Raw genomic sequence first — 22719 nt, 5'->3', positions numbered from 1 at the left:
GGAAAAGTTGACAGCTATGTTCTGTGGTTCTGCTGGAGTAGCTCAGCCAGCAGAGTGCAAGCCTCTTAATCTCAAGGTCATGGGTTTGAGACCCCTTGTGGGTAAAAGATTCCAGCATGGCAGGGGGTTGGACTAGATGACCCTCAGGGTCCCTTCCAACTTTACAATTCTATGATGCTATGAACAGTCATTAACAGGGAGCTTCCTATGTCCCTAGGATCACTTGCTTCAGCGCACGCCAGGCTGTGCACCTGCTTTCACGTGCACAACATGGGGGGAGCGTGCATTGTCAAGTTAGGGCTGAGGTCTAAGCGAAGATGCCCACGGAGAAAAGGGTGGTGGGCTTTGCGAGGGAAGAAAACAAGGCCCTGGAGGACTGCGCTGCTCCGGCGCCATGGCAACGCCGGGTGCCCCTCCCTCACAGAACCGAGCGCGAGAGGCTGCGGGTCATAGACGCCGCTTCGCAGGCAAGAAGGCCGCCCCGCTCGGAGGGTCCATTCTAGGAGTCTGTGCTTTTCTCACACCCCCAGCCCACCACCGTCTTCGGCTGAGGCGGCGGCGATTCCTGGACGGGGGAGGAGGGAGCCGGACTATCCGGAGCCATCCGCCGAAATGGTGAGCGGTTCCCGGGAGGGGAAGGCTCGATACCCCGAGCGGGGAGGCCCGGGGACATCCCCCAGGCTCCGTTTCGCGACGCGGGCGCCCTCCGTCCCCGCCACGGGCCCTTCTTCCCACCGCCCCCCCCCGTCCCCACCACACCGGCGGCGACCATTTTCTTTTAAGGGCAGCTGCTCGCCAGGGGAGGGGGGGTGACGCCATTCTCAAGCCCCCCCTCAGGGCGCACCTTCTGGGTTGATGCCGGTGGGGAGAAAGGGGGCGCTGGCTGAGGCGTGGGGCAGAAAGGGGGCCACGTAGGACCTCCTTATATTTCGCAAGCCGAATGGAAGCTTTATTGGGGTGGCTTCTCGCCTCCCACCCTCCTCTATAGCCCATAATGCGAATTTAGGGGGTTATTTTTTTTCTGGAGGTGGGGGGTGCATGTATAAATACGGGGATGCCCTAAAAGCTGGTTGAGATTATTCATGTTTGCAAGAGCCTTGGCTCAGAGGTGGAATTTATGCAAAATCCCAAAACTTGCAATAATAATAATAATAATAATAATAGTCACACACACACCCTGCTGCTGAGAGCCAGAGGTCTATTGTGTAACTGTCCTATTATGCCCTCTAAAGAGGATTTCCTTCGCTCTCACGTTCTTGTATATAACATTAATAATACCAATAATAAAGGTTTTCTTTTATAATGGGAAGAGGTTGAAGGGTCTCCCGCCTCTTGCCTGCTTATTTATATCTGCCCATATAACGAAAGGTGGTTTATTTACCTTTTTTGGTTTGGGTCATTTTTTGACAGCAGCAGGAAAGGAGGTTTATTTACATTTTCATGTCCTGGTCATTATTATTTTTGACAGCCACAGGAAAGGAGAAGTGGGTATGTTTGTTTGGAGATCTGGGCTCCCTGTGCTTTCTCCTTGGGAATGTTTTTCTCCCTGGCTCCATTGTTCAGGTAGCAAGGGACTCTTGTGTGAGTGTGTGTTTGTATACACACACTTCTTCCCTGTGTGTGTGATAGAGAACTCTGCTGCATATTCATTGCGGTGTTTTTTTTCTGACTGGTGCCCCAGAATGCAGTGAAACAGCGCTCGAGGCAGTTTTAAGGAGTGGCAGAATCTGAGATAATGAAAGGAAAAGACTGTGTTTTTAAAAACAAATGCCTTCCATCACTGCTGTTTTGTGTTCATTCCGTAAGGTGCCCTGGGAAGATCAGCTGTGTCTTCCAGGTGGGCACCCACATACTGCAGCAGGCACTGCAAGAATGGGTTTTCAGGGGTGCTTTTATTTATTTGGCTTGCTTCCCTTTCATCCTCCCCCCCCCACCTCTGTGGCTTAAAATAGCAGCAGAATGTAGCAAGCATATTTAAGGAAACAGAACCGCGATCCTGCTTTCATCATTGGTGAGGAGACTGTAGGACTGCAGCTACCAATATATTGTTGGCACTCCTTCGTTGTATAGGGCTGGAGTAACCAGTGTGGTGCCCCCTAGAAAAGAATATAAAACATTTTGTACTATAACTCCCATCAACCTGGGCTACTGACCATTCTGACTGGGAGTGATGGGAGTTGTAGTCCACTCGATCTGGAGAGCACCACCTTGGGTATTCCTGGTATAATGCATTAAAGGGCTTCAAAGCACACGTACAACAATCATTTAAGGTAAGGCAGCCTGATCTCTGATAGGGAAGGGAGATGTGTCTGAGAGAAAGTTGCTTCCTTGCGGCACATAGTTGTCATGGCTGAGGTGACCTGGCCTAGAGACATTTCTGGATTATGCTTATGCAGCCTGATCCTGTGTGTGTCTTTAAGGAAATCCCAGTGAGTTCAATGGGACTTCCTCCCAGGTACAATGGGACTTCCTCCTGGGCTGCATCAATAGGAGTATAGCATCTAGATCAAGGGAAGTAATAGTGCCACTGTATTCTGCTCTGGTCAGACCTCACCTGAAGTACTGTGTCCAGTTCTGGGCACCACAGTTCAAGAAGGACACTGACAAACTGGAACGTGTCCAGAGGAGGGCAACCAAAATGGTCAAAGGCCTGGAAACGATGCCTTATGAGGAACGGCTAAGGGAGCTGGGCAGGTTCAGCCTGGAGAAGAGGAGGTTAAGGGGTGATATGATAGCCATGTTCAAATATATAAAAGGATGTCACATAGAGGAGGGAGAAAGGTTGTTTTCTGCTGCTCCAGAGAAGCGGACACGGAGCAATGGATCCAAACTACAAGAAAGAAGATTCCACCTAAACATTAGGAAGAACTTCCTGACAGTGAGAGCTGTTTGACAGTGGAATTTGCTGCCAAGGAGTGTGGTGGAGTCTCCTTCTTTGGAGGTCTTTAAGCAGAGGCTTGACAACCATATGTCAGGAGTGCTCTGATGGTGTTTCCTGCTTGGCAGGGGGTTGGACTCGATGGCCCTTGTGGTCTCTTCCAACTCTATGCTTCTATGATTCTACGTGTCCTTAGGATTGCAGCCAGTAAACAACACCAGGACTTGCCAGGTGTTTTGTCTGGAAAGGTTTACTCTTCAAATGAACTTTAGTTGTATTTATTCCTTCATCATTTGTTAGGGTTCTTCCAGACAGGATTTTTGGTTTCTTTTTGGGATGCGTATTGAATGTGCATTCATTGAATAATAGAAACAATAAACAACTGTATGCTAAATACAACAGTAACACTAATCACATATCCAAATGAAAAGTTTTTTTGTCGTATATATCATATATTCCCAATTGATCAAATTTTGTGTTTTGTTATTCCAATAAAAACAAACCAACTCCAATTTTCTACAAACGTACCATATTTCTGTCTGCCTTCTCTTCCTCTTAAGTTCATCGGTTGACCATATAGCCCATTTTCCACAGCTTAAATGGTGGTTTAGGTTTTTTTCCAGTTGGCAAATTCTCATCCTAGCTGCCATTAATAAGAAGACTACCATTTCAGAATCTTTATTGGGAAGCTATAACCAAGGATTTTCCTCATTTCTAGTAAAACAGCTTCCTAGCAGGACTTTATTATGGGACATTCCCATATGTTTGGCTTTTTAAAAAGCCAAATATGCTGATTTGGCACACCTGAATCTGACAAGCCATTTAGTATGGGCAAGCTTGCCAGTCCTCAAAGGGACTGCTACTAGCCAAGACAGTAAACTGGGCAAGGGCGGCACTGTTCATAGGCTGTAACGTGAAGTCCCTGCACTGCTTCACCCTTCCTTCTTGCTTCCAACTAGTTGTATGGTGCTCAATCAACCATGGTGAAGACCACTGTCAGGGCACAGGCTCGTTTTATCCTTTGTAGCATCTTGCAATTCTGTTTTCCAGTTTTGTAGGAGGTATACTACCCCTAGGACTCAACAGGCCCCAAACGTTTCCCAGAAGCATCAGAACAGAAAGAAGGGTGGGTGGATTTAGAAAAAAAATGAGAAAGAAAAAGTGTGTCCTGTGCAGCAAAGCTGGACTTCAATGTAGGTCTTTGTCTGGAGGGAAAAACCCCAAGCTGCCGTTCCAACCCCTGCGGCTCACTACCATACATACAGGTGTTGCCTGCCCTACCATGCTCATAATAGAGAAAAGAGCAAAGTCACTTGGGCACCTTTTTTGGTCCTCCGTGGCTGCCCTCTGATCCTAGTAGCTCTGCTCAGTGTAGAGGACAAGTCAAGGCACTTAAACCTCCCCTTTGTCCTCTGTTGTTAATTCGGTGGCATGTGTTTTCTGTCTTTGTAGGGGGAAAGGCTTAGTTTTGTTTTCTTTCTTTCCTTTCCCCCCTCAGGTGAATTTCACAATAGACCAGATCCGTGCGATCATGGACAAAAAGTCCAACATCAGGAACATGTCTGTGATTGCTCATGTTGACCATGGCAAGTCCACGCTTACAGATTCATTGGTGTGTAAAGCGGGTATCATAGCTTCAGCCAGAGCTGGTGAAACGCGATTTACTGACACACGGAAAGATGAGCAGGAACGATGTATCACAATCAAGTCTACGTGAGTATTGCTGACATTGGGCACAATGGCTTTGGCCGTAAAGCACAAGCCATCTGCAAATGGTGTGTTTTAAGACAATGGGCTTAAACTGGGTCTAGTTCAGTGGTTTTCCTCTTAACTGATTTAATTGTGCAAATTGAAATGCTGGTTGCTGGGTTTTTATTGTTATTGCTCTTATTAAATACAAAAAAACAAAGAAACTACAGAAGGGTTGGATTCCTTGCCTGCCTGTTACAATAAGTACCATAAGGAGTCTTGTGGCAACTTAGAGATTAACAGGTTTGTTGTGGCAGAAGATGTGTGGAGTGTGATCCTTAGTGTACACCCCCCCCACCCACACACCATAAACATAAGGGGCCAGAGTTACTGATATAAATCATAATGATTTTGGCACTGCATTACATGTATGTAATGACGCGAGTGGTGCTGTGGGTTAAACCACAGAGCCTAGGACTTGCCGATCAGGTCAGCGGTTTGAATCCCCGTGACGGGGTGAGCTCCCATTGCTTTGTCCCTGCTCCTGCTAACCTAGCAGTTCAAAAGCAAGTAGATAAATAGGTACCGCTCCGGCGGGAAGGTAAAACGGCGTTTCCTTTCACTGCTCTGGTTCGCCAGAAGCGGCTTAGTCATGCTGGCCACATAACCTGGAAGCTGTACGCCGGCTCCCTCGGCCAATAAAGCAGCTCCAGAGTTGGTCACGACTGGACCTAATGGTATGGGGTCCCTTTACCTTTAATGTATAGGGAAAATGAAGGCTACAGTTTCAGGCTCATTGTATTGACCTTGAATCCATATGTTATCCAATGTACCCCCCCCATTTCAACTCAGCAATTTCAATATACATTCATACCTCATGTTGCATCCGCTTCAGGTTACCTTTTTTCATGTTGCATCCCAATCCAGAAGTAACGGAACGGGTTACTTCTGGGTTTCGTCGCATGCACAACAGCGTTGAATCGTGCTTCACGCATGTGCACAGACGCAGCACTTCGGCTTGCGTCAATTCCGTGTTACGGACGGGCCTCCGGAACGGATCCCGTCTGCAACACGAGGTTCCACTGTACTTGGTTTGATTTGGCTCTAATTAATATTTATATCCCACATCTCCAGGATGTTGTTCTTGTGGCAGTCTTAATATTTTTGCAAAATTAACAAGGAAATGAGTTTTTAAATCTCATTCATAAGCAGCTGAAAACAAAGACGTTAAAAACATAAAACCAATATCCCGTTGGCTGTGCCAGGAAACTGAATGCTTTACTAAAAAGGGAATTCTTCATTGCCCTCTGAAAACTCTCAAGAGAGTTGACCGGACGCAGCTCTCCAAAGGAAGGAATCCAAAGAGGGGATGCAACCATCACAGAGACAGATCTCTGCTACCTGCACTTTCACAAATGCAGGGACCCTACGCAGTGCCTCCTTAGCTAGTCTTAATGCATGTAGGGCAGGATGAGGAATTCAACATAGTTCTTAAAACTGGACTTCCAGTTCCATCAACCTTGGCCATTAGCCACGCTTGTTTGCGGCTGATGCAAGTTGGAATCCAACACCATCTGTACGACTGCCTCCAGGTTCCCCCTTCTTGGGACATACCTCAAGCCTAAGTGCCTCAAGTTCAAAGTGCCTCAAGCCCCAGCTGTGGTGTTTATTGAAATTATGCATAAATGTAAATAGATTTTGGGGAAACCCTCCATCTCTTTTGTAGGGCCATTTCTCTCTACTACGAGCTCTCAGAAAATGATTTAGCCTTCATCAAACAATCCAAAGATGGCTCTGGCTTTCTCATTAATTTAATCGACTCCCCTGGGCATGTGGATTTCTCCTCTGAAGTCACAGCAGCACTTCGTGTCACTGATGGTGCTCTTGTAGTTGTTGACTGTGTTTCAGGTAAGTGTGCTAAAACTGGGAAACTGTAATTGCTTGTGAGAAATCTGTGAGGCAGCCAGTAAGAGATAGCAAGTTGTGTTTTTAGTATTTTGCAGTTCTGCTCTTATAGAATCATGAAATTGCACAGTTGGAAGGGACCCCGAGGGTGACAATCCCAGCCTTTCTACCAAGTGAGTGGAACAGGACATTGTCTCTTGCATTGCACAAGGTTTCAATGGCATAGCATGAAGTCATGGGCAAGATCCTGCTGCTTGGGGAGGAGGAGTGACCTAGCAACCAGAGATCTTTGGTTGGCTAAGAAGGCCGGTCAAAATTTGTGGATCCCTGTTTATGTCTGAGCAGCACTTTTAAATATGTACCAGCCCCAAGTATTCTAGAAGTTGGAATATATGCTTATGTGACATGTGGCTGATGTTTCTTCTGCCATCTGTTAAGCCCACAGGTTACAATAAAAGGAAGCTGAAAGCATAGTTCCTGCATTGTGCACACAATACAGCGTGGAGATTCAATAGGGATGTGACAAGCCCAGTATCTGTCTACTCCTTAGTAGTGAAACTCACTGGGTGGCTTTGGGTAACTGAATGACTATCAACCCAAAGTACATCATGGGGTGTCGTGAGGCACTAAAATGTCGTCCTCAGCTCTTGGAAAAGAAGTGGGCTATAATGCTAGCAAACCTCTTCTAATAATTTATATAGAGTGTGCTGAGACCTTATTATAGTTGAGGCTTTTAGCCTTGAGAATTTGACACACACCCTTTTAAATAAGGAAATGTTTAGCCCTTACCATTGTGAAAATGACCTTCAAAATGTGTTTGGTGGCTTCCCTGCAACTCAGGAAGCTCAACAAAATTTCTGTCGTCAAGGTTTCAGAATAAGCTGTGTGACTTACAAAATGTACACGAGAGTATGGAATTTCAGCAGTCTGCAAGAGCCTGAATGCTATGGGATGCAAGGGTGATGCTTTAGCAGTATTTAACAGTCTTGTCAGTTCACTTAAGGTGGTAGTTAAACCTTTTAAATGAAAACAGGTAAAATCATTGGTTACCCATAGCCTCAGGTTGTTAGGCAGCAAGCCATCTTGTTGATCCTTCTCTTCACTGAGTTGAAATTTTCAGGGCAGACCTGGGCTGACCTTTCTTCAGTCAGTTCTGCTGCAACAGGTTTTCTCTGGAAGCAGGCTAAGCAAACACTGCCTGTCCACTTTCTTGCCTAGGGGTTTGTGTGCAGACAGAGACTGTGCTCCGCCAAGCGATTGCTGAGCGTATCAAGCCAGTGCTGATGATGAACAAGATGGATCGTGCTTTGCTGGAGCTGCAGTTGGAGCCGGAAGAACTTTACCAGACCTTCCAGCGTATCGTAGAAAACGTCAATGTTATAATATCCACTTATGGAGAGGGTGAAACTGGACCCATGGGTAATATTATGGTAAAGAGGACTTAACGTTGACATTGGAGTGGATCTGAAAACTATTTTTGGAAGGGTCAAATCCTGCCACACCAAGCTAGCGCAGAAGTTATTTTTCTTGCCTACCTGTGCAAAAACTGTTCACGTGAGAGCATCCTGCTTATGGAATTTGCTGCTGCAGTTTCTCTGAGCAGCTCTTGCAAGGCTATACTATTCCTTGGGGAGAAACCATAGCTCACTGTCAGAGCACACTCACTTCGTTCACCAGAGGCCCCAGAATCAGGCCTTGGCATCTCCAATTTGGGAGGGGAAAAACGGATCTCTGGTATCAGGGCTCAGAAAGACATTCCTCTGCTGAGACCTTGGAGAGCTACGGCTAGTCAGAGAAGGCACTACTGAGCTAGATAGCCCAGTACTTTGACTCAGAGTAAAGCAACTTTGAATGTCTCTTCTACTACAGAGCTCCTGTTTGAGCAGTTATTTGTGCAGGCGAGGCCATGAAAAATAACACTATTGGCATTTTTTTTGTCTCATTGGAGAAGCCACATGAACACCCTGCAACTGACTTGAGTCCCTTTTAAGCAGAGGTGACTAACTTTTGGCCCTACAGATGTCATTGGACTCCAGATCACATCATTCCTGACCATCGGCCATCTGGCTGGGGCTAATGGGTATTGAAGTCCGACAGTGTCTGGAGGGCACCTGTTTTAAAGCATAGGTGATGATTAAGCTGTGATATGGCTGCCACAGATTGCTTTTCTGGACAAGATCAGGCTACAATCCAACCTGCCTCTTGTGCTCTACAGATCAGTAGTCGAGGCAAAACTGCAGGCCCATTCTTGGGTTGCCACCCTCCAGACCTCTCATGTTGAGAAGGGCAATATATAAGTGGGGTACAGAATACGGTGTCTTTAATTTATTGAATGCACTTTAAGCACTTTTTGGTGGCTACTGAAGAAGTACATACTAGCCAAAATGGTTAGCCCTCAGATGATGCTCATTTTGATACAAGCCGCCTAGATTTCAGTGGAATGTAGGTATGATTAGGGTTGCATTCTTAATGTGTTCCTGTGATAAAAACAGACCCTCCCTCCTTCTGTTTGTAGATTGATCCGGTCATTGGTACTGTTGGATTTGGCTCTGGCCTGCATGGTTGGGCTTTTACTCTGAAACAGTTTGCCGAGATGTATGTAGCCAAATTTGCTGCCAAAGGGGAAAAAGCACAGCTGCCAGCAGCAGAAAGAGCCAAGAAGGTAGAAGACATGATGAAAAAGCTATGGGGAGACAAGTGAGTAAGGGAATATATATTTATGCATGGCAGTTGGTGTCACCCAGATAAGTCAGTTTAGGAAACAATCATTCCGTGGTGTGTACTTGCATATATGGGTTTTGGTTGTTCCTCTTACGAAATCAAGATACTAAATACCTACGATATTTAAAAAGTGGTTAGGTACTGAAAAAACTAGAAATAATGTTGTCAATGTGGCTGTGACAACTGTAAGTGTATATTTGATATTTTTCTGCTTTGTAAATTAAGAAACACAGGCAGTAGGAGATGGCGGGATCACTGGTGCTTTGTTTGATGAATTGAAAAGTCCAAAGAAGATAGCTTCTATTTCCTTTTCAGTTCCTCAACCTTTTCACTGTATGTAAAAAAAATAAGCCTTGCTTTTTAATTTAGGTATTTTGACCCGGCAAATGGAAAATTCAGTAAATCGGCAACCAACCCTGACGGCAAGAAATTGCCGCGGACTTTCTGCCAACTCATCCTGGATCCTATTTTTAAGGTGAAACTCTGTTCGACAAAAATAGTATTATCACCTAAACTTGAGAATTATTCCCTCCCTCAATCTGATAGGAGAACTCCCAAGAATGAGCTATTCTTTAGGGTGCTGAAGAATAGAGTGAAGGATCCATGTGAAACCTCAGGCCACTTATTGCCAGCAGACAATCTTCCCTAGTCTTGATAAAACATCCCTGGAGTAAATGTATTTGTAGCAGCTAACTGAGCAGGTTGATTCCCCCACACCTGTGCAACACACATCAGTTAAGTTATAGAGTGTTTAACCGATGACATGAATGTGCCTTAAAGCATACTATCGGAACCACCTTATTGACTGGTGCACTGACAAAGTGTTAAGTTTCCAGAATCATGAACCTAGCAGGATCTGCAGAATGCAATGTGCCCTTGAGTATCGGTAGCAAGCTATAAGATATGGAAGCTGCTGTTCTGCAGCCTTGGGTGGAAATCATGTTTAGCCCATGGAAGCACTGTGCATCCAGTATACCAGTCACATAAGCCCTCTTCAAGTTGTAGTAATGCTGTGAGGATAGTTGTGCAGGCTCCACCTCATCAGCATTCTTCCCCCTGTACGAGTTGGAGGGCAACTGTTAGAAGCAAGAGACGTTCTGTAGCCATAGTGGCTCCTGAACCCTGATTTTCCAAGGTACAGGAGACTCCTTGCTTGATGCAGTTACCTTCCAACTTTTGGTGGGCAAAGAGAATGACAACAAGGGGGTGGATCAAATCCACTCATTCCTCCCCCCCCCCCCAAATGATTACAGGTCACAGATTAAGAGCACCTGAATTAATTAAACTATGTGACAACACCTGTCTCTTAAATATGAGAGCCAGTGTGGTGTAGTGGTTAAAAGCGGTGGACTCGTAATCTGGGGAACCGGGTTCGCTTCCCCGCTCCTCCACTTGCAGCTGCTGGGTGACCTTGGGCTAGTCACACTTCTCTGACGTCTCTCAGCCCCACTCACCTCACAGAGTGTTTGTTGTGGGGGAGGAAGGGAAAGGAGAATGTTAGCCGCTTTGAGACTCCTTTGGGTACTGATAAAGCGGGATATCAAATCCAAACTCTTCTAAAGTGACGTAGAGGAAATCCTCATTTGGCTTGACTTTCATTCAACACTCTGTTATCGGCAGCTGATTGATGGCATGCTAGATCGATTGGGCAAACAAAATCTCTGTAACATAATTTCGCTGTGTAGGTCTTCGATGCCATTATGAACTTTAAGAAGGAAGAAGCATCCAAACTGATAGAGAAACTGGACATCAAGCTGGATGCTGAAGACCGAGAAAAGGAGGGGAAGCCACTGCTCAAGGTACTTTGAAACCGTGTGTGTCTGTGTCTCTGTGTCCCTTTTGGCACCGCTGTGCTCAACAGCACCTGCTTTGCAGACAGAAAGTTGCAAGTTCAGTCTGGGGTAGCACGACAGGAAATGACCTGGGGCACTGAGGCATGGCCAACTTTATATATTCTTATGAGATGGGCGCTGGAAGAGTGACATCACATTTCTGAAGAGGAACATCGCTCTTCCAAATTAACCAAACAGAGAAACTAAAGGCTGAAACAGTAGCTTGAGCTGTGTTCAATGTCTGTTTCCCAGGCTGTAATGCGTCGCTGGCTGCCTGCCGGAGATGCCTTACTTCAGATGATTACCATCCACTTGCCTTCCCCTGTTACGGCGCAGAAATATCGCTGTGAACTTCTGTATGAGGGACCGCCTGATGATGAAGCAGCTATGGGTAAGATGACATTAGCAATCCAAGGCAGAAAATGACTACTTTGCAAACCCTTGAAATTTCTGACTATATCTTTTTTTTAATTCCCCATCATTATTCATACTAGGCTCTGTGTTCATTGGCAGGTGTTGGCCTTCTCCTTTACGAGACTGTACAGTGGTACCTCGGGTTACATACGCGTCAGGTTACATAGGCTTCAAGTTACAGACTCTGCTAACCCAGAAATAGTACCTTGGGTTAAGAACTTTGCTTCAGGATGAGAACAGAAATCGTGCTCTGGCGGTGCAGCGGCAGCTGGAAGCTCCATTAGCTAAAGTGGTGCTTCAGGTTAAGAACGGACCTCCGGAACGATTTAAGTTCTTAACCCAAGGTACCACTGTACAAATCTTTTAAGAATAGGGAGCGAGACCTGATGGTGTAGCAGGACTTGACACTCCTAAAGGTCCTCAGCTGAACTATCTTGGAACTATTATATAAGCAACCCTCTACCAAACACACTTCCCATTTCATTCACCTACAGTGGTACCTCGGGTTACAAACACTTCGGGTTACAAACTCCGCTAACCCGGAAGTAGTACCTCGGGTTGAGAACTTTGCCCCAGGATGAGAACGGAAATCGTGCGGCGGCAGCACAAGGCCCCATTAGCAAAAGTGCGCCTCAGGTTAAGAATGGTTTCGGGTTAAGAACGGACCACCGGAACGAATTAAGTACTTAACCCAAGGTACCACTGTATTTGGATAAACTTTGCTTTTGTCCAGTTAGTTTCCTGTGCCCAATTGATCGGCAACATATAACTGATTTGTAAGTTTCATTTTTTAAAAGGAAGGCAAATCCCCCATCGTGATATCTCAGCTGAGTTCAGAACTGCCTGTGAGCCACTATCTGTGCATTGTTTTGCTGCAGGTGTTAAGAACTGTGATCCAAAGGGCCCTTTGATGATGTACATCTCCAAAATGGTCCCCACGTCTGACAAAGGTCGTTTCTATGCCTTTGGGCGGGTCTTCTCTGGCATTGTTTCCACAGGCCAGAAAGTACGAATCATGGGGCCAAACTATACCCCAGGAAAGAAGGAAGATCTCTACCTGAAGCCCATTCAAAGGTAGATGATGATGGCGTCATTTCTTTTGGAAGTTGAAGCATGCAAAAAAAAAAAATCACAATGTTATAATATATGTATATTTTTGTTTTATGGGGGCGGGGAACCTGATAAGAGGCAGCAGCATTTTTATTTTTTCTGAGAATATTTTCTTTACGGCATGCCCAATATAACTTTAATTACTGAGAGATATGATAGACAGTTAAAAGGGCAATTAGAGAGAATACCTTTTATGTAAAAAGGTTGGTTTTTTTTCTAAAATTAAAAAAAAAAATACTTCCGATGATAAAATAGATTGTTACCCATCCTCTGTCTTTGTAGAACCATTTTGATGATGGGTCGTTATGTTGAGCCCATTGAGGATGTACCTTGTGGCAACATTGTTGGCCTAGTTGGTGTTGACCAGTTTTTGGTGAAGACGGGCACCATTACCACCTTTGAACATGCCCACAACATGAGAGTGATGAAATTTAGTGTTAGCCCAGTTGTGCGGGTTGCAGTTGAAGCAAAAAACCCTGCCGACCTACCAAAACTAGTGGAAGGTCTAAAGCGTCTCGCCAAGTCTGACCCTATGGTCCAGGTGAGTGTTAGCTGTGACTTTGTGAATTATTGGTTTGCAGTGGAGCTTTGCTGGAAGAGAGTTTTTCGTTAATAGCATTTGCAAGCATGCCCCTCAAGGGAAGCAGCTATAGACTTGCTCAGAACTCGGACAGAAATTTCAATAATAATAATAATAATTTATTATTTATACCCCGCCCATCTGGCTGGGCCTCCCCAGCCACTCTGGGCGGCTTCCATAAAAACCAAAAATACAGTAAAATATCACACGTTAAAAACTTCCCTGAACAGGGCTGCCTTAAGATGTCTTCTGAATGTCAGGTAGTTGTTTATCGCTTTGACATCTGCTGGAAGGGCATTCCACAGGGCGGGCGCCACTACCAAGAAGGCCCTCTGCCTGGTTCCCTGTAACTTGTCCTCTCGCAGTGAGGGAACCGCCAGCAGGCCCTCGGCGCTGGACCTCAGCGTCCGGGCAGAATGATGGGGGTGGAGACGCTCCTTCAGGTATACTGGACCGAGGCCGTTTAGGGCTTTAAAGGTCAACAGCAACACTTTGAATTGTGCTCGGAAACATACTCGGAAACATACTTTATTCAAGATAAAGCAATCCAGCCCTTAACATTTGTAGTCAAGCCTATGTCTTAATATTCATTTGGCCTCTGTTTCTTCCACCGGAAGACTGAATAACTGCCACTTTGTGAATAGAAGGGTGGGAAGTGTGTAAGATCTAGCACATCCACAAATACTGTACCTTCCAAGAATGGGGATATTGTCAGAATGAAAGGGTGAAATGATATCCGTTGGGAACTTGTAGTAGTGTTGCAACCAGGAAGAAAGCCTCACCACGCCATAAAAGTCAAAAACTAATGAATACAGGAGGGATTTATTACCAGGTTAATTTTGCAGGGTGTGGTCTGAAAGGACGTTTTGCAGCTTCCCTGCTTAGGCTAAGCGGGTCTGGTCAGTGTCTGGATGGGAGATTGCCTGGGAACCAAGGTGCTCCAAAATAGGATGTAAACGAAAGAAATAAAACACGTTTTCCCAAATAAGCTTCTCTCACTTGCTCCAGAGTAAGTGATGATTCAGTTGTAGAGTAACAAAATTCTCTTCAGATTTACTGACTTTTAGGAAGCTGCCTTCTCTTAGCTGAAGAAGATTGAATTCAATCAGAGTATTGTTTCTGTAATTTTTAACTGTTGCAGAGTTTCAGCTAAAGAAGAAAACTGTGTTTTGAAATGGTTAGGGAAATTTGGGGACAACTTGGTACTAAACCTTTCCTGTCGTCATTGGTTCTTACCTTTCTCATTAACACGTGATAAGGACAGGATGGTAGAAATTGCTGCTCCCTTTTACTACAGATGCATCTGGAAGAATATAAACAGGACAGGCAGTGACTAAGGAAGAAAGGTCCTGACTGGATGGGGAGGGCAGTGAATGCCTGTATTCAGTGGTGATGCAAAGCCATGGTGCAAGGCGGGGATTTTGAGTCCAGAGGCCAAATGTAGCCTTTTTATCTGGCCCTTGGGACTTTTTCCAGGTCCATACCCCTTAACAGCCATATTCCATACCCTCCTTCAATATCTTTGCCTGGCTGGAATGTGTTTTTGAGCTCTGCAAATGTCTCTTGGCTGCCTGGATGGGGTGTGTGTGTTTGTAGAAACTAGCTTACTGTACAAAGGTAGCATTAACCATTGGTTGCTTTGCCCACTTTTGCCTTTGGCACCAGAAAAGGTTGATCAGATGTGGCCCTTGGCCTGAAAAGAAAGGTTTCCTACCCCTTCGCATTACAGTAACTTAGCGAACCTCGGGTTTGTAATCTTCTCCCTCACCCAAGAAAATGTGAAGCTTCCGGGCATAACCAATTGCACCTTCCTGATTCATCCATGTATGAAGAAATTGGTTTTTACAAATCACAGTTCACAAGCCAGGACATCAAATCTAAGGTGTATGTCACTGAAATCTCTCACACGCAAGGAAATGGGGAGAGAAGCAGACAAGCTTGAGGCTTACCACAGTTCATGTTTGTTGCAACAAGCTGTGCATTGGTACCTTGGTTTACGAACTTAATCCGTTCTGGAAGCTTGTTCTTAAACCGAAACCGTTCTTAAACTGAGGCACGCTTTCCCTAATGAGGCCTCCCACTGCCTGTGCCCTTCCACCGTTCGGATTCCGTTCTTAGACCGAAGTAAAGTTATCAAACCGGGACACTATTTGCGGAGTTTGTAAACAGAATCGTTCTTAAACCGGGCTGTTCTTAAACCGAGGTACCACTGTAGTTATGACTTCTGAATGTGGTCACTGTGGTGAGAGGTTATAACCATTGTGTGGAAGACAAGAACTCAAATGCAACAAACATCCATACTGCTAGTGCACTGTTGATTTGTGCTTTTAAAGACGTCTGTACGATCCCTGAGCTCTGTAGGAATCTTTGAAATTGCAGGATGTTTTGTTGTCCAAACACATTTTTATCAGAAACAATGTTCCCCCTTCCAAGCTCTCAGGAAGGGATGTGATAATTCTGATAAATAAATACAAGCATATTTCTAGATAGCCCTTGGTCTTGGGTAGTACTCTTTCTTGTGTTTTCAAAATTAGGAAGCATTTGTCTCCCCTTCTTGTGTGTGGTGGGGTGGCTCTGTTTGAACCTACTGCTGCACAAGCTACAGAGCATGGCATAAGTGTTAGAAATGCTGCATTTTACCTGGCAGTACCTTGCATTTCACAGGTAGGTGCAATGCTTGGAGGTCGGGTGGAAAGCACATCACAACCCAACTTTTCCCATGATGATTTCTGCATAACAGTTGTGGAAAGTCCCAATGCTTTGATCTTTTGAAAACGGTTTGGCAGAATTGTAGCACGTTCTGCAGCATGAACTACCAGATAAGGAAATGCTGCTAGATTTTCATAACGTTTTCCTCCTGAAACAACCTAATAACCAACTTTTCCTGTTCACCAGTGCATTATTGAGGAATCCGGAGAGCACATCGTTGCTGGAGCTGGTGAGCTGCATCTGGAAATTTGCCTGAAAGATCTGGAAGAGGACCATGCCTGTATTCCCATCAAGGTATGCAAACTCGCATGCTGTGTGGGCAGGGTTAGAACAACAAAATGCCAGATGGACTGAGAATATGAGTTTTTTAAAATGGGAATTAGGTATTTGGATCTGGTTTTGCGCCAAAAAAATGAGACCTGTGGGTATAGGGCAGTATACAAAGTTAATAAATAAAATACAATTCAGTAGCCCGAAAATAATGAAAATTTAGTCTCTTTATATGCCCTGCGTACACTTAATTTTGCTTCCAAAGGTTGGACCTCCTTTGGTGGGAGAGTGACAGGCAAAGGTAGAGGATGGGTCCGGGGGGAGAGAAAAGATGTGAAATAAGCCTGGGATTCTCAATGAGGTTAATTTCTACATTAGGTCCTAGGTTTTGAACATGCTTGTTCTGAATATAAATCCCTGAGCACGAGATGCAAATGCCTATTGACTTTTAGATTGCTGCTGTGCCCTTGTCCTTCTTCTCCCAGTCATTTCAGTATGGCTTGTAGAAATGCTTATTAACCAGCATCTAACCAGTGTACTTGCCAGCTCACCATGGCTGAGCACATCTTTTTGCTCTGGCAAAATAACAGAATCAGGGAGGGCCACCACCCTCCTTCTCTGCCTGGAGAAGCATGAAGATTCTCTGCCATACCAGGCTGACTTCAGAAGTACAGATGAAGGGTGGTTGTATTCCATGATGTCAAAGGTGACACCTGGAGAGCCAAGAGACTTGTGCTGCTTTCTGGGAATTTGAGGGTTAGCGCACTGGAGACAAGCTCCTGCCCCTCTCAACTCTGGAGGCAAAGGGTCGTCTCCCACAGTGGTGCAGGGTGCCGTATTCGCTTGCAGAGGTGAGAGACATGATCACAGCAAGAAAGTAGAGCTGCCAAGGCGAACCTAGATTTCTTAATCAGATTATTCATTTGGATTTGACTTTATAACGGAACAGTGAGTGTGCATTAGCATTTCAAGGAAACTCAAGCCACAGCTTTTTCTAGATGACTCGTCAAAACACGTTGCTGCTTCTGTATTGCTCAGAGCCTAGGACTTGCCGATCAGAAGGTCGGTGGTTCGAGTCCCCGTGATGGAGTGAGCTCCCATTGTTTGGTCCCTGCTCCTGCCAACCTAGCAGTTCGAAAGCACATCAAAGTGCAAGTAGATAAATAGATACCGCTCCAGCGGGAAGGTAAATGGCGTTTCTGTGCGCTGCTCTGGTTCGCCAGAAGCGGTTCAGTCATGCTAGCCACATGTCCCGGAAGCTGTACGCCGGCTCCCTTGGCCAATAAAGCGAGATGAGCGCCGCAATCCCAGAGTCGGTCACAACTGGACCTAATGGTCAGGGGTCCCATTACCTTTACCTTTAATTCTAGTAATTCATGCTAGAGCCTAAATCTGGCAATGAAATCTGTAAAACACTCGATGTTGCCTCTGTTGAGGATGTCTGACTGCCATATCTGGCCTGGTGTGCCATGTATCCCCATCTAGGGGCCACACATGTTATAATGAGGCTCCAATTTTGGTATGTGTAGTGGGGGACATGCTCCGTCACTCTAGCTTGAAATGAACATGTGAAACCGGGTAGTAAAGGTTGATCTCAGCATAGAATGAATTTGTAAAGTGGACTCAAATTTATTTGACACTCTTCTTTTGCAACATAACAGAAATCAGACCCGGTAGTATCTTATCGGGAGACAGTCTCTGAAGAATCGATCCAGATGTGCTTGTCCAAATCCCCCAACAAGCACAACCGGTTGTACATGAAAGCCCGCCCTTTCCCTGACGGGTTGGCAGAAGATATAGACAAAGGGGATGTCAGCTCCCGCCAAGAGCTGAAGCAACGGGCTCGGTATCTGGCCGAGAAGTACGAGTGGGATGTGTCTGAAGCACGGAAGATCTGGTGCTTTGGTCCCGACGGAACAGGCCCCAACATCCTGGTGGACATCACCAAAGGGGTCCAGTACCTCAATGAAATAAAGGATAGCGTGGTCGCCGGATTCCAGTGGGCAACGAAAGAGGCAAGTCTGCCATAAAATTAGCATTTGATACGTAAGATGTTTGAAATTATTCTGAAAATTTTACAGCTTTCAGGTTCAATCCCTAATAACTCATGGCTTGTTTTAAATAAAAAGATTTGAGGTAGAACGACAAGAGAGATTCCTAGGCAGCCAGTACTGGGCTTGACAGACCTCAGTGGTATGTTTCTGTTTAGGGCTGTTCCATATGCTTTTAAGTACCGTATTTTTTGCTCTATAAGACTCGCTTTTTCCCTCCTAGAAAGTAAGGGGAAATGTGTGTGCGTCTTATGGAGGAATGCAGGCTGCGCAGCTATCCCAGAAGCCAGAACAGCAAGAGGGATTGCTGCTTTCATTGCACAGTGATCCCTCTTGCTGTTCTGGCTTCTGAGATTCAGAATATTTTTTTTCTTGTTTTCCACCTCCAAAAACTAGGTGCGTCTTATGGTCTGGTGCGTCTTATAGAGCGAAAAATACGGTAATTCCCCACCTGTTGCATTATGAATGGTTTCACTTGGATACAAACTGACTTAAAACACATTAAATGTTTCTGTGAAACGCCACCTACTATCTTAATTTTCTTTGCTGTGCATAAGGTGTTTGATGCTAAGCTTTTTCATTATTATTTGCAAGCCTCTCTAGTGGCAGGAAGACCTCCCAACACTTTAATGCTCTGTAATGTTTTTCTTTATTTCTGCACAAATAGCAACTTAACTCTTTTTTCTTTTGCCAATTAAAACAAGTTTAAGCATTAGGATGCCAACAGTACTGCAGTCAGAAGTCTTTTCCTTTCCACTTTTGACTGTTGTCTTTTGCAGGGCGTTCTGTGTGAGGAGAACATGCGGGGAGTTCGCTTTGACATCCATGATGTTACTCTCCATGCTGATGCCATCCACCGGGGTGGTGGGCAAATCATCCCAACTGCAAGGAGGGTTTTGTATGCCTCTGCCCTGACTGCCCAGCCCCGATTGATGGAACCCATCTATCTTGTAGAGATTCAGGTATGTCACTGGACGGGTGGGTTGTCCCTGCTGAGACTTTGAAGCAGGAATCAAAACGCCTGTTCTCAGTTCTGAGATTTCACTGTCACAGTGGACTCAGGTCCACTCTTGTTTTATCCCACTCCTGTTAGACCAAGAGTATTATTGCTGCCTTCTAGGAAATTCCTCTCAACCCCCAACAGATTTCGTTTTTACTACTAGCCCTGTGTGCACAAATGCGCAGCTGAAGAGCCTCATTTGACATACTATGAAAGAACATGATTTTTAAGCATGTTTCATATTAACTATCTTGGACCTTGGCAGCATTGGCTGATTCCTCACTAAGGCTGCAATTCTTGCCCTGCTTACCTGGAAGTAACCCCAACTTTAGACTGGACGTGGTATGGGTTGCAGCCTTCATCATTTAGTTTTGTCTTCCCATTTAAGTGAAGAAATCTAGTCTGCCACCAAAAAAGCAGCTAATTTGCTACTTAGTCAGGTGAGACTTTTGCAGCATAAAATTGAATAATGGTTTATTAAGGTATATTTATTAACTACCAGAGCAAAAATGCTTTTATTCAAGATGTCACATGGAGCTGTCTTTGTATTAAGATCCTTAAGTGCTGCTCTAGTGCATTTTATTGTAAATAAAATAATTTAGTAGTATGAAATTCAAGAGGTCCTGTGTCTTATAGTTAATTGTTGATGAAAGGAGATACTGCGGACTTCCTTTGAGCTGATGGGGAAAAATCTAAACAGCTGCCTTTCTTCCCTAGTGCCCAGAACAAGTGGTTGGAGGCATTTATGGTGTGCTGAATCGAAAACGTGGCCATGTTTTTGAAGAGTCCCAAGTAGCTGGGACGCCCATGTTTGTGGTCAAAGCATATCTGCCAGTTAACGAGTCTTTTGGTAAGAGATTGACTACTGATTTCATGACCTTATCAGATCCCACTGGGTGGTTCATACCATTCTTCCAGTTAAGTCACTAGTTTTGGGGGGGACGCTGTAATACAGTGAAATAAAAACTAGCATTCTTGGCTGAAGTATTCCTGCTTTCAACTTTGCCAGGAAAAGTAGCTGCCCATAATGGAGTAGTACCTAAGAGGGAAAATGACCCAGGATGAATTAGCAGATATGAGAAACTGGACATTAGAGTTAAGGAACAGTCAAATTGTATTCTGGATAGTGATACTAGATTTAGGAAGCTGACTTGTGCTGAGTTAGACAATCGGTCCATTTAGTTCAGCAGTTCCTTCACTGACTGGCAATGGCTTGCCAAGGGTTTCAGGCTGGTGATGATTCTGAACCCTTACTTGGCAGTATCAGAGATTGAACCCAGGGCCTCCTGCATACTAAACAGATACTCCTACCACTGAGCGACAACCCTCTCTTAGGAGTAAAGAAATGCAGCGAGGAAGAGGCAGGTGTAGAAGAAGAAAGAAATTTAAGCTAGATTGAACAAGCTTTTCTTGCTGGTACAGTGGTGCCCCCCAAGACGAACGCCTCGCAAGACGGAAAACCCGCTAGACGAAAGGGTTTTGCGTTTTGGAGGCGCTTTGCAAAACGAATTTCCCTATGGGCTTCCTTCGCAAGACGAAAGCCCATAGGGAAATCTCCGGGACAGTGGGGAAGCGCAGCACGTCTTTCCCACTGTCCTCGGACCTCCTCCGAAGGCTGGCGGTGGGGCGGAGAGACCTCCTCCCCCCGCCAGGCTTCGGAAGGCTGTCCTGAAGACTTGCGGTGGGAGGAGGGTTTTCCTTGCCACCGCCAACTTTCAGAATGCTGTTCTGAATGTTGGCGTGGGGAGGAAAAACCCTCCTCCCACCGCAAGCCCCGGGAACAGAGGAGAAGCGCAGCGCGCCTTTCCCTCTGTTCCCGGACCTGTCCTGAAGGCTTGCGGTGGGGAGAAAAGCCCTTCTCCGCACCGGCAAGCGGTTTCCATAGGAACGCATTGATTTTCAATGCATTCCTATGGGAAACTGTGCTTCGCAAGACGAAAAACTCGCAAGAAGAAAAAACTCGCGGAACGAATTAATTTCGTGTTGCGAGGCACCACTGTATGAATTTAGCATTGTTAATGCTGTGTCAGATAAACTTGCTAAAGGTGGCTAAGTAAGAACTTTTGTTTGAATGAAAGGTCTGACAGAGGATATCGCAAGGGGTGTTCTAGCCCCTACAAGTTACTCATTTTTTTTCATTCCATAGGTTTCACTGCTGATTTGAGATCTAATACCGGTGGCCAGGCTTTCCCACAGTGCGTCTTTGATCACTGGCAGATTTTGCCCGGAGACCCCTACGATGCTAATTCACGACCCTTCCAAGTCGTGGCTGAAACACGCAAACGCAAAGGCTTGAAGGAAGGTATTCCACCTCTGGACAACTTCCTAGACAAATTGTAACTGCAACCTCATCCAGGTCAGGGGTGCCTATTCTTAGCACTCAACTTCATCACAGAATTGGATTACTTCACAAAGCCAGCAAAGGAGTGGGAAACTGAACAGAAAAACTCCAAACATCTAGCAATTATTATGTCATGTTCACCTAATGAGAAATAAAAGTATGTGTTGAACCGCTTATCTGGTGAAATTCTTGTTTCTGCAGTAAGCAGGCTTCCCCACTCCTCACTGGTATCAAGAGCCCCATACTGATACAGAATTCATTTTGCAGAGACCTTACGACCTCTTGTTCCAAAATCACTTGAGGGCCTTTATCTTATTTGCAGTTGCCCTATTACGTACAAACAGTAGCTTTAACAAATGAGAACTACTGCCCTAGAGACACGTTTGAGACTTGAGTACAGTTCTAAACCATCTATTTGCAGAATTTCTTTTGCAAAGAGCTGTATTTCAACCCTGAAAAACGTAAGATAGAGACTTCCAATAAAAGACAGTATCTGATTTAGTGAATTTGCCTCACCTCCAGGGACCTGCGGTTACAATGCTGCAAGCTGCACAAGGACTGGGGGTCTCAAACTAGCTATTGGTATTGCTTTAAAGTCAACCCCCCCCATACCAGGTTACTTTTAATAAGTACAAATTAGCAGGCACATGAAGAGTGGCACAATGCAAAACCCATCATGTGAGCTAAGAATTGACTTTTGAGATGGCTATACAGAGCAGGATGGGATCCTTGGAGGTACAATAGAAAAAGAAAACAATGAATGATACCAGTGCTCACTGAAAGCAATAGATGGTATTCAACCTGAAGTTTGTTCACTTCAGTGAATCTACCCTGAGCAAAACTCAACAGTTAAGGTCCATTAATTTAGTGGGTCTACTCTTGAGCACAGTGGTACCTTGGTTTAAGAACAGCCCGGTTTACGAACTATTCAGTTTACGAACTCTGCAAAACCGGAAGTAGTGTCCTGGTTTGCAAACTTTACCTTGGTCTAAGAACGGAAGCCGAACGGTGGAAGGGAACCCAGTGGCTGGAGGCCTCATTAAGGAAAGCGTGCTTCTGTTTAAGAATGGTTTCGGTTTAAGAACGAACTTCCAGAATGGATTAAGTTTGTAAACCGATGTACCACTGTAAAACTAAATTCTACCCAATGGTTTTAAGTTTTCGAAACATCTGAAGTGTAACCATTACTGGGTATCTCCTCATTCCTGCAAGCAAATGT

At 45.1% G+C, this 22719-nt stretch overlaps 2 protein-coding genes across 3 annotated transcripts in view; one reads left to right on the top strand and one right to left on the bottom strand.

Annotated features, from left to right (window-relative positions):
- The first annotated feature begins 379 nt into the window (after window positions 1-379).
- LOC309380005 (elongation factor 2-like) lies at window positions 380-21674 on the top strand. The gene is given in 16 exon segments (XM_081929638.1): window positions 380-527; window positions 530-615; window positions 4377-4591; window positions 6294-6475; window positions 7691-7902; window positions 8988-9169; window positions 9563-9668; window positions 10879-10992; window positions 11278-11416; window positions 12318-12513; window positions 12832-13090; window positions 16025-16132; window positions 17770-18123; window positions 18939-19121; window positions 19877-20009; window positions 21306-21674. Coding segments are annotated over 16 exon segments (2796 nt in total). The 5' UTR covers window positions 380-394; the 3' UTR covers window positions 21500-21674.
- PIAS2 (protein inhibitor of activated STAT 2) overlaps window positions 10876-22719 on the bottom strand; it is a 42081-nt gene continuing 30237 nt past the window's right edge. The window contains exons 13-14 of one of the 2 annotated variants that reach the window (XR_014172703.1): window positions 14366-14432; window positions 10876-11060 (exon numbers count right to left, since the gene is read on the bottom strand). Coding sequence is in view for 1 of the 2 variants with exons in the window: in XM_081929761.1 (XP_081785887.1) it covers window positions 14421-14432 (12 nt within the window). In the remaining variant the exon portion in view is untranslated. Of the gene's footprint in view, window positions 11061-13712; window positions 14433-22719 lie in introns of those variants that run through there. The other variant, XM_081929761.1, reaches the window with a different exon arrangement.

The sequence above is a fragment of the Podarcis melisellensis genome (genome assembly GCF_964234715.1).
Source record: "Podarcis melisellensis genome assembly, chromosome: 11".
Taxonomy (NCBI): domain Eukaryota; kingdom Metazoa; phylum Chordata; class Lepidosauria; order Squamata; family Lacertidae; genus Podarcis; species Podarcis melisellensis.
Note: the sequence above shows the minus strand (reverse complement) of the source record. Positions and strands in the feature narration are given on the sequence as shown.